The 10,985-nt window shown below is 40.3% G+C and overlaps 3 protein-coding genes and 1 non-coding gene across 4 annotated transcripts; all 4 read left to right on the top strand.

The window, feature by feature from the left end:
* Window positions 1–86: 86 nt before the first annotated feature.
* On the top strand, window positions 87–158 carry VTP21DRAFT_t102. The gene has a single exon. It is a non-coding gene; the product is annotated as a tRNA-Pro (tRNA).
* Window positions 159–1,481: 1,323 nt separating this feature from the next.
* VTP21DRAFT_11334 (uncharacterized protein) lies at window positions 1,482–2,252 on the top strand (the record flags this gene model as incomplete). The annotated part of the gene is made up of 2 exons (XM_069390768.1): window positions 1,482–1,724; window positions 1,803–2,252. 2 exons carry the CDS (start codon window positions 1,482–1,484, stop codon window positions 2,250–2,252), a joined length of 693 nt encoding a protein of 230 aa, XP_069252883.1.
* Window positions 2,253–5,694: 3,442 nt separating this feature from the next.
* On the top strand, window positions 5,695–7,947 carry VTP21DRAFT_11333 (uncharacterized protein; the record flags this gene model as incomplete). Its single annotated transcript, XM_069390767.1, has 1 exon — window positions 5,695–7,947. One exon carries the CDS (start codon window positions 5,695–5,697, stop codon window positions 7,945–7,947), a length of 2,253 nt encoding a protein of 750 aa, XP_069252882.1.
* A 285-nt stretch (window positions 7,948–8,232) lies between these two features.
* On the top strand, window positions 8,233–10,741 carry VTP21DRAFT_11332 (uncharacterized protein; the record flags this gene model as incomplete). Its single annotated transcript, XM_069390766.1, has 2 exons — window positions 8,233–8,830; window positions 8,925–10,741. 2 exons carry the CDS (start codon window positions 8,233–8,235, stop codon window positions 10,739–10,741), a joined length of 2,415 nt encoding a protein of 804 aa, XP_069252881.1.
* Between the last annotated feature and the right edge of the window lie 244 nt (window positions 10,742–10,985).

Genomic DNA, 10,985 nt, shown 5'->3' with positions numbered 1-10,985 from the left:
ATTTTTTGGCTTGTAGTGGCGCAGTTATGACTGTCTGTACGAAATACCGATATTCATGTAACAATCACAACAAACAGTTTAGGGCTGGCTCAATGGTTTAGTGGTATAATTCTCCCTTAGGGTGGGAGAGGTCCTGGGTTCAATTCCCAGTTGAGCCCCAAGCTTTTTTATTTTTATGATATTTCATGCATCTAAATTAGGCATATTTATTATCAAGCAGATTAAAAATAATGTCATTCAATATGATTGCAAGTATTTTATGTTTAAATTCGCGAAGAAGTAGTATTTTTGTATAAACTTTACGCCCAATTTGTCTTCGTAAAAGGTGTAATCAAGATACTTTAAGAAAGTTAAAGATCGGCAAGTTGACCTAACTCCAAACATATATGCAGAATATCTCACTATTATTACTGGCTCTTATCCTAGATACAAGGACTCTCCTCCTTCCCCTTCCATATTAATTACTAGTGCGATCTCTTTGAAATTTTTTGTATTCTCTTTACCACGTAAGTATATTTTTTATTTTTATTAATAATGCTTCATTTTTTTCCCCTCCTGTTACACCCCTCTAAATAAATTTCGCCCATGTCCTCCTCCCTCAACCCTACTATTTAAGGCCACCACGTCTTACATGACTTTCATTGTTTTCCATGCTTTTTCCCTTTCCTTTCCACCAGGTATTGAATGGATACTTTTTAATTAGATTTTTCCTTCAAAAAAATAGTGCAACTTGAATACTACAATAACTGCTAGTAAATAGAAAATGAATCAGTACCTGTCGGTATCAAATAGAGAATAATTATACGTCCTTCGGCCAATGATATCATAGTTCTCCGATATTGATATCATTATAGAAAATTTGGACTATGATACAACGGGCATAGAAATTGCCGACTCACGAGCCAGTATATAGTAAAATTTCTATTGAATAAGTATATTACAGAGAAATAGTAAAAAAAACGCTCTACTGTCATCAGCTTAACGCGTCGAACCTGCTTATTATATTGAACCAAGTTTTATAATATATAGTATGCGTATAGATTAGCTTATTACTTTGTGCTTAATAGATATAATTTAAGAATTTTTATTAACATAAAAATCTATAAAAATCTTATCACATATGTAAAGCGAAGTATTTCCTCTGCTACAAATAAAACTAATAGCTACAATTATATTATAACCCTATTATATATATTTATTTTTAGAACTTTCACTTATCAAATCGTTTCAAACAACTGACATCTTCAGTACTTCAAAGTCCAAAAATTTTTATCAACATCAAAATTTGATGTTAATCTTAAATTTGATATTAATCTTGAATTAATCCATTTAATGGATTAATTCAAGATTAATAAAATCGCAGTCCCAGCATTCATTGACGTGGGCCAGTGAGGTCTATTTACGCTCGAGATGTGAAAAAGTTCTCATCTCTAAATCTTTATTCTCGCAGATTTTATTTTTCCCTCTTTGGTTGCCCCATCATGAAGCCCTTTTGTCTCTTGGCCGTTCTGTTTGCTCTACTTTCTACAGCAATGGCGGCTGACGAGCGAGTTCCTGATGTAGAGATAACCGGCGAATTGGAAAATCCGATTGGCGTGGTTGTAAATGGACAGCGCAATAAAGTGCGTGTAGCCTTCAGGAATCATGATAACAAGCAATACACTATCGAGCACATGTCAGGCGCATTTGTTAACCCAAATAATTTCTCACACATAATTCGCAACGTAAGCCTTATTTTATTTTGCATCATCTGAATTTATATGATGCTAATGAATTATTGCCTCATCAATGATATCCTACAGATAACCGCCTATCGATATGGAACTGCCGTGGATGGTAACACAACAGTAGACGTTCCTTACTTCTTCTACCCTGAATTCCCCCCCCAAGATCTCGGCCTCACTGTGATTATTGATTTTAAAGACCCCTCTACGGGTCATACTTTCCGTGGCGTCGGCTTTAACAGCACTGTCACTGTTGTAGACCCAGAGCATTCCATTTTTGATTTGCAACTAATCTCCATATATCTAATTCTTGCTGCCACTGCCGTGGGAATTGGCTACTTGGTAAAGGAAGCCTTCTTCCCTGCTACTGTTGCATCCAAAAAGAAAAAACCTGTTCAACCCGCACCGGCTACTACATCCACCGATTCGAGCGAGGGCAGTGCTGTTTATGATGAATCCTGGATTCCAGAGCACCACCTTAAGGCGCGCCAGACTTCAGCAGGGAAAATAAAGAAGAGGAGGGCATAAAAAACAATATGATTTAAAATTGATCTATTATGAAGGGTATACAAAAATTTTATAATAAACCGGGTTTTTGTATTTTTCTTTATTTATGTAATTATTATAAGAAGTTTAGACAAAATTAACCCAATAATCAATACTCCCTCTTCCTTTCTATGCAAAAAAAAAATCTCAGAATTTTACAGTTAACATTCAGATTCCTCTTTTATTTTTCTCGTCCCTCCAACATTGTAAGATTAGGCTGTGTATTACATCATTGCGTCAATTCGAAACTAATTGCTTCAAATAGCTCTATCAATTCCTCCTTTGTCACGAGTCCCAATTTTAAGTCTGTTAGCATTAGAAGATCCTTGAAAGTTTTATAATCTCCCATTAGTTCGATAAAGGATTCATACGCTAAATGCTTCATAGAATTATTTTAGAACTCGTTTACCATCTTAATCCATTTAACTGTTTAAAATTATTTCATGTAGACATTGAAGGATGCCAGAATTTAGATAAAATCTACCTTCTAAAACTCAAGCTCCTCGATTTATCCCAAAAAGATACAAATCCATTTTCATTTTCATGAATATAGAATCAACTATATGGTTGATTTAGGAAAGGTATAGCACGGATTAAAGTGTTTAATTTAGTGTGACCAATACCTCATGTAATAACCTGGAGAGTGTCTTGGAATGCATATCCTAACCACAATTTGGAATATCGAATTAGAACTTAATGGAGGTATCTTAATCAGTGTCTTAACTAGATAAATAGACTAGCTTTAAATTAACGCCTATGAAAAGCAAATTCATCTTCTCTATAGTAGCTCTCATTGCAAGACAAAATCGCCTTGGTATATTTTAGAACACTTAAACTCGTATCAATTTTAATCAAGTGTTACTAGATGAAATAATTTGACTACACAATCGAAAATAGACTTGACAGAATTTCTATTTTCTTCACTCTTTTTCAGTGCAATTGAAAGTTTTGCTTAAGAGTCGTAGATATGATCTGACTTTATACTTTAGTATCTTATTGTCGGTAGTACAACAATAAATAAATGAAAATAAAAATAATATTTGTTAAATCCTAGAGCTAGACAATTTTGTCCAATTTGGATGCTACTTTATAGACATAGATGAGATCCTGTACCCTTAACTTCGCTATAGATTCTTCTGAATCAAAGATAATTCGCAGCAGACGACCTTAAACTATATTCAGGAGCATTTAGGCCAGACAAGATGAGTTCAACTAGATCCATTCTTTGCCATAAGTATCGTTTTGGTTCCAAATTATGGATGTGTAAGAAGTTCAAGTAACTCAGTTCAACATTTACACAATTGACCTAGTTTTCCTCTCGAATAAATCATGAAAATATTGCGACATTAACAGACTACCACGAACCTAGATTCCTAAGAAGTGAAGAATGTAGTAAAGCAACCTTTCATTATTGGGCGCAGTTGCATAAGGATTTTTGCAATTTAATTTTAAATCCTGTGATATTATCATCTCTAGATCATAGCCTTATATAAAAATAGTGAATATTGCAACAGTAACATTATTATTAATAACGATTTAGATAATGGCTCTGAGATGACGTCGCTTGGACCTCCTTGATGAAAAAAGATAGAAACAAATTCCCCCACCAAAGAACAGATTCAAGTAAGTGATAAGTACTAAGTGATATTTATATGTATATCTTCCTTGATAATAAACCCTTTAATTTCGAATTGAAAAAATGAGCAAGTCAAACGCCAGAATTTTGGTTAACTTACTTGGTCCTAGCAAAGAGATATATATTATTGATTTTAAGGACATTTTTATTGGATTACTAAGTAAATTTTGATAGTCTCACTTTGGAAGCCCATATCATCACATGAAATTATTATAAGATTAGGTAACGAAAAATCACAAGGAAATAGTTCATTGGTTTGCCGGTGCTCTTACTGGTAGTTAGTCATAATGGGCCATAATAGTGTTCAGAGCCTAGATATTTTTGGGCTTTGAAATGACAAATTACTTCTATGTTTACTCAAGTACTTTGGTAAAAAAAATTTATTATGAATTAAAACCATTGTACTTTTAGGGTGAACAGTACCAGCAGTGTGCATTGGAGTAATAATAGGAAGTTTCAAATATTGAAGTAAAGGCAGTAATAGTAATCCCGAAATAAAATTAATAAATATATGGGAAGAAATTGTGATAGACCTATTACACTGAAATTTTAACCATTAACTATTGATTCTGAAAGTGGTATAATATTAATGCGGGCATGCGAATAGAGAAAACCCATCATACTAAGCATCAAATAAGATATTTCACCTTTGCCCTCCTTTAGATAAAAACCTCATCTTAATGAATATAGATAATACGATATATATTAGCTTAAAAATAATGATAACGCTAAGCAAGAATCCTTATTTATCGATGAATAATGGCGTGGACAAAGCTAAGATGTTGATCAAACCATTGAAGGCTGTTATGTGCTTTGCCAAGCCGAGGAGCACAGTTGACTCGTGTGAGTATAGAGGCCAGAAGAAAGCTTTTTATTGTGTTATTTCATTGAGGATATTGTTGGGCGTTTGTGTGGATATCCGGTCTTTGTTGTGTGGTGCGATGAAGTGAAACATCGGTGGCCACACCTTGAAATTGGCAGTGCCTTCCTATTTCTTATCTCAAAATGACGTAGTAAAATAAGTGGATAGTCATATGAATATCGCCCAGGTGGCATTAATTTAGCGTAAACGACCATGGAAATTAATCCATTTCACTAGAGATGCCTGTTCCAGTTTGGTACAAGTGAGAGAAAGAATCCTACAAACGGTGTACAGATATAGTTGGGAAGAAGCCTCTAAATACGAAATTCTGAGTAGAGCTCTGGCATAACTCCGCAGCTTAAATAAGGCATATTGATCCTACAGATGAGATTCGATAAAAAGGACGTTTTTGTAGTGATTCGGTTTGGGATTTCAATTAGTGGAAGATTGATAATATCAGGAACAAAGGGAAAAGAGGAACGCTCAATAAACAAGCTAAAACTGCACACGGTTCATCTCATACCGCCACATATTACAATTTTGCAATTTCCCCACTTGAAATTATTCATTTGCTTGCAATTGGTTTTTTTGTGCTTTTTTTTTTTAAGACCCCGGTGTGCACAATTTTTTTCCCTTGTCTATCGTGTCTCATATTTTGCACAACAAACAGTGTGTCTTTTCCTGTTGACAACCATTGATCCTGACATGTGAAGTTGGATATAATCTCTACTCCGTATGTTGATGATTGTGGAGTATGTAAACACTCATAATTTGCACCTATTAAAGTAATATAGTTAGACTTGTTGTTGCATTGAGATCTCTCATGTTCTAACGGTTTCCCTTTGTTCCCTTTCATTTGCTTGCAAGTAGAGCTTCTCTCTAATTCACCCACATTCCACCCATTTATTATTATAAATCGCGTGATTATGTTAAATGATGATGAAGACGACGCGACTAGGAAGGAGCAGCTGGCACAACTGGAGAAGAGCGTTGAGCAACTGATGCTAGGCCACGATCGAGCCAAATCGAAAGCTACTACTTCGCTTGAGTTGACTCAACACTTTGATGAGGAAGACGAAGGTGATAGTGACGAACGGGAGACAAGTTTTCCTGTTTTCCCGGAACATCTTGATATCAAGACTCATGAGCTCGAAATTCCTGGATCAGAGTCTCAGAATAAGAGAGACGCTTCAACGAAATCAGCAAATGAAGCCCAGCCAACTTTTATTTCAGAAATACCCCAAGATAAGCTCCCCGATGCAGCAAGATTTGAATATAAAACATTGCAGAGAGACACAATATCGCCGCCGCTACCGCCAAAACGCCGTTCAGAGCCTTGCTCTAATAATGCCACTCCTGTAGATATTGAATATGTTGAACAGACAAGGCCAGCCTCCATGAAGCAGACTAGGAGATCCCTTCATACACCCTCACCTCCTAAGCTTGAACAATCCTCTTTGCTTTCTTCATCTTTATTACCTTCGAAACAGCCCTCCCCTCAGCCATCTTCCACCAAACAAAAGCCTTCAGAGCCGATCACATATCTCAAGAAGATCTCGGCTCCTCTTACACAATACACTTCCCCTTCATCCCCTTACTCAGTGCGCACTCGTGCTGCTCACCCTCGCCGGCCTACAATGTTGGGCGTCGACACGACCACTGAACTCAAGTCCCATCCGCTCGTACCACAGCCAAATTCATACCCGTCACAACGTTCCACCCCGTCAATAATGGAAGAAGTTCTTCCTCCGTTATATGAGCAAGATGAACAGCGTCAAAAATTAGTTCAGAGAAATGAGTATATGGAGAAGCCCACAGCTAGTTTCTTTGCGGCCCCTGTTTCGCCTACTCGTAGCAGACAGCCATACCAAACTCCATTCTCAGCTAGCATTGGCTCAAATAAACCGAGAATCGATTCGGTGAGTCCCTCAAGCAGTACTGACTCCTCAACGTCTTCGCTAGTGCCTCGCCGTGATCAGCAAACAGCATTATCGTCGGCATCATTCAGCTCCACAGATGAAATTAGCGAACGGCGGGATAGCAACGATTCACAAATGGAATCTCCAACCCCTTCTACTTCTGGAAGCAATCCTACATTACAGCAGCTGCACCAGTGTTTAGGCGGAGAGCCGAATATCGCGGGGGCTCTTCTGATGTACTCTACGACATTTTTCCCAATCGCAAAGTGGCGTCGCAGGCATTGCGTGCTTGCCGGTCGATCACTATACATGTACAAGTCGTGTGGAAGTGATTCTCAGCCTGCAACAGAAGCAATTGAATTGGACGCGGAAACCTCCGTTTTCGTATGTGACGAATTTCCGGGTAAGCCCTTTGTTATAAAGATCACGCCAAAGGGAAAATCGCACTATTTGCAGACTGAAAATTCGACGGAGATGTCACGGTGGCTCAGTGCGCTGAAAGAAGTAGTAGGTAGATGCAAACTGGAGCTCTCCATGCGTGAGGAACAGGAGCAAGCTGAGAGGCTCACTGCAAGAGAAGCTCTGAGGGCAAATTTGGAAATTGCCGCCGAGGATAGATTGCGAATGCTCAGGAGTGGTATGGCATACCGATTATTTTATCCCACCTCGAATCCTTCTGCATCCCTACCATCGCTTCCATCGACCATGTCACTTGGGGTGTTTAGCTCTGCTTTTGCAGAAGAATATGGCCTCACAGAGGAGGAGTGCATATTACCCGAAGATCTCGCTTCTCTGCGCGCACATTTCCATTCATTTGATGCCGCGACTCTCTCGAATGACGAGAGACTATTGAAGGAATTCCTGGATGAAACGAAAAATCGCTCAATGAGTACGCCAGTACCCCCTAATATACGTGGCAATATTGCCATGGCACTTGCTGGTGGAAGGTGGAGGAGAGGTATTCGGTTACGGAATGTAGTCCCTCCTGCTCCACCACCCCCTACCACTCTACCCCCACCGCCCCCGCCTCCACCCCCTCACAACCAACCCAATAGTTCCTCGAAATCTGTGCCAGAAGTTATATCGGCTGACAATGGAAAGAACTTGACGTGGATTGCAGAAAAACAATCCGCCGGTCCCGAGAGATACCAGGCAGGCTCTGCAATCATTACAGATTTAGCGAGTACTGATGATAACAATAAAGGGCGTCCATCCTGTTCAGAAGCCAAGTGGGAAAAACGAGAAAGCGAAAGAATATGAAAATTATATCCAGTGTTAAGCTTGCTGTGCATTTTTTTATTATCCCTGTTTATTTCGGTGCTTATTCGTGCTTAAATTTTCTAAATTTTGTATTATAATCTGTTTCCGCGTTTTTTGAATATTAAATATCGACCAAAAATCCCTCTGCTGCGCCACGTGTTGACAGTACTATTAATCCCGAGAGCTATTAAAGTAAAACTGGTTAATGTAATAAGGATTAAAAGGCCGTGCATGATTCATTATAAACGCATGTATTGAGCAGCACACTTGTGAATTTTCTTGCAAATGCTTCCTTCACGCACCTTAACGGCAATCCATGCCGTCCGCTATTTCTTGCGTAGTGTTCCTTCACGTCCCACATTGTCATTCAAAGGTTCACAGCAAACTGTTCAGTCATTTCCTCTGTCTAGCGCTAGGGAAGGAGGGGCACGTTTAGGGCCGCCAACTCTGGATTCCAAATCACGTACACGACGATTAAATTCTCGGGTACTAACCCAAAATGGCGATTACAAATCAAACAAATGGGCGCGACCTCAAAATATTAGTGGAAAATCAGGTGGCGGAATTAGAGATCAAAATCGACAGCAAGAATTCCAGGAAATGCACCCTGAAAAACTCAACATGCAAGAACATAAACACACATTGCTCGACAAATGGCAAAAGCATGAGAAAGATAAGCGTAAAAGCCTATCGACTGGATATGCCAATAAAAGTCGGACCGCTGGGAGACGGAAGGAGGGTGCTGAGGAAGGATTTGGACGAGTGGATTCAGACCAACTAGGCAAAGTTAAGAGGAGAAAGAAACCCGTGATTATGAAGGATATATTGGTGCCAGAGGCAATCAATGTCGCCAATTTGGCCCGAATAATGGGAGTGAGATTAGGTAATTGTCAAAACACTAATGTTTGGAATATCACTTATATATTGTGTGCCGATGAGCGCAACATATGTGCTAAATCCGAATCACATTTTACTAGCTGATCTCGAACATAAAATGCGGAAGCTCGGCATGGAAAACCCTTCACACGATTACGTTCTCACAGCCGATGATGCCTCTCTCATTTGTCTAGAATACAACCTTAACCCCATCGTCCAAACTGAGTCGAATACTTTCGATCTTCACCCGCGCCCCCCACCCTCGGATCCTAGTTCGTTACCACTGAGACCTCCCGTAGTTACTATTATGGGTCATGTCGATCATGGTAAAACCACCTTGCTCGACACTCTACGTAAATCTTCCGTTGCAGCAAGCGAAGCCGGAGGTATCACCCAGCATATTGGCGCTTTTTCTGTTGAACTCCCTTCACGAAAACGTATTACTTTCCTTGACACACCTGGTCATGCGGCCTTCTCAAATATGCGGGCGCGAGGTGCGCACGTGACAGATATTGTAGTTCTGGTTGTAGCAGCGGATGATGGAGTGATGCCTCAAACTGCCGAGGCTATTCGCCATGCGAATGAAGCGGGTGTTCCTATCATTGTTGCCATAAATAAATGCGATAAACATGACGCAAACCCCCAAAAAGCGAAGGAGAGTCTTCTTTCACACGGCGTGCAGCTCGAAGAGTTCGGAGGTGATGTTCAGGCAGTTGAAGTATCGGGACTAACAGGCAAAGGTTTAGATCAGCTCGAAGAAGCCATTGTCACGCTGGCTGAACTTCTAGAGTTGAGAGCGGAAGCCGATGGTGCATCAGAGGGTGTAGTCATTGAATCCCAGCAAGAGAAAGGGCGAGGAAATGTAGCCACCCTACTTATTCGGCGTGGCTCTTTGAGAACAGGGGATGTCGTTGTGGCAGGCAATACGTGGTGTAGGGTGCGCTCTATGATAGATGATCGAGGCAAAGTTATTAAAATTGCCGCGCCTGGCACACCGGTAAAGGTAATTGGATGGAGAGATTTGCCGGCTGCCGGGGATACGATGCTACAGGCAGAGAGCGAGGATGTCGCCAAGCGAGTAGTTGAAATTCGGGAGGCACGGCGTGCAAGAGATTTGCAAATTAAAGACTTGGAGGCAATTAACGAGAAAAGGCGTAAGGCGCGTGAAGAAGCAATTCGATCAAAGGCGGGTGGAGAACAGCTTAGGGTGAATGAGCGAGTAGAGACAAAGGATGTAAGTGAAAGCAACGAGCTCGCGAATGAGACGGATTTGGAACGTCAGGAAACAGAGGTAAAGGAGCTACGCGCCATAGTGAAGGGCGATGTGAGTGGCACTGTCGAAGCAGTAGTGGATTCCCTTGCTGGGTTACAGAATAAGGAGGTGCGTGTCAAAGTCGTGAGCTCGGGCGTCGGTGATATTACCGAAGGTGATGTCCAGCTGGCGACTGCATGCGATGGGCTCATCATTGGATTCAATGTCAAGGCGGACAAGCGCACACAACAGGAAGCTCGTCAGCAGAAGGTCACCATCAAATCATACAGCGTCATCTATAAACTTCTTGACGATGTTAAACTTGCGCTTGGAGCGCTTCTCCCGCCTACCATCACCACTCAAGTTACGGGTGAGGCCACCGTTTTACAGATTTTCCAGGTGAGTGCCAAGGGCAAAGAGCAACACGCAGTTGCCGGTTGTCGTGTCACCAATGGGGCAGTCTCGAGGACGAATTCCGTGCGGGTGCTTCGGGATCAAGCAGTGATATGGGAGGGAGAACTTAGTGCCCTTAAGCACCATAAAAAAGATGTGTCCGAAGCACGAAAGGGCACTGAATGTGGATTATCTTTTGAGGGGTTCAGCGGGTTTAGAGAGGGCGATGTAATTCAAAGTTTGTTGACGGTTGAAACGCCGCGTACTTTCTGATTAATTTATTATAAAAGCCATTGTAAACTTTATACCGCTACATAAATAGATTTTCACTTTTCCCTGCTCATTATTCACTTTAATAATTTGATTATTATAAAAGAAAAGTCTTCAATACTTTGATGGCGATTATGTAACTGAAAAGGTTTTGCTATAACGAATAAACTTAAGAGCAAATAACCTTGTTATTAAAAAGTCATAGTTGAAAGTGTTCAACCGAAAAAAAAAATTAGGATGATTAAAT

The sequence above is a fragment of the Calcarisporiella thermophila genome, assembly GCF_041956535.1.
Source record: "Calcarisporiella thermophila strain CBS 279.70 unplaced genomic scaffold VTP21scaffold_8, whole genome shotgun sequence".
NCBI classification, from domain to species: domain Eukaryota; kingdom Fungi; phylum Calcarisporiellomycota; class Calcarisporiellomycetes; order Calcarisporiellales; family Calcarisporiellaceae; genus Calcarisporiella; species Calcarisporiella thermophila.
Note: the sequence above shows the minus strand (reverse complement) of the source record. Positions and strands in the feature narration are given on the sequence as shown.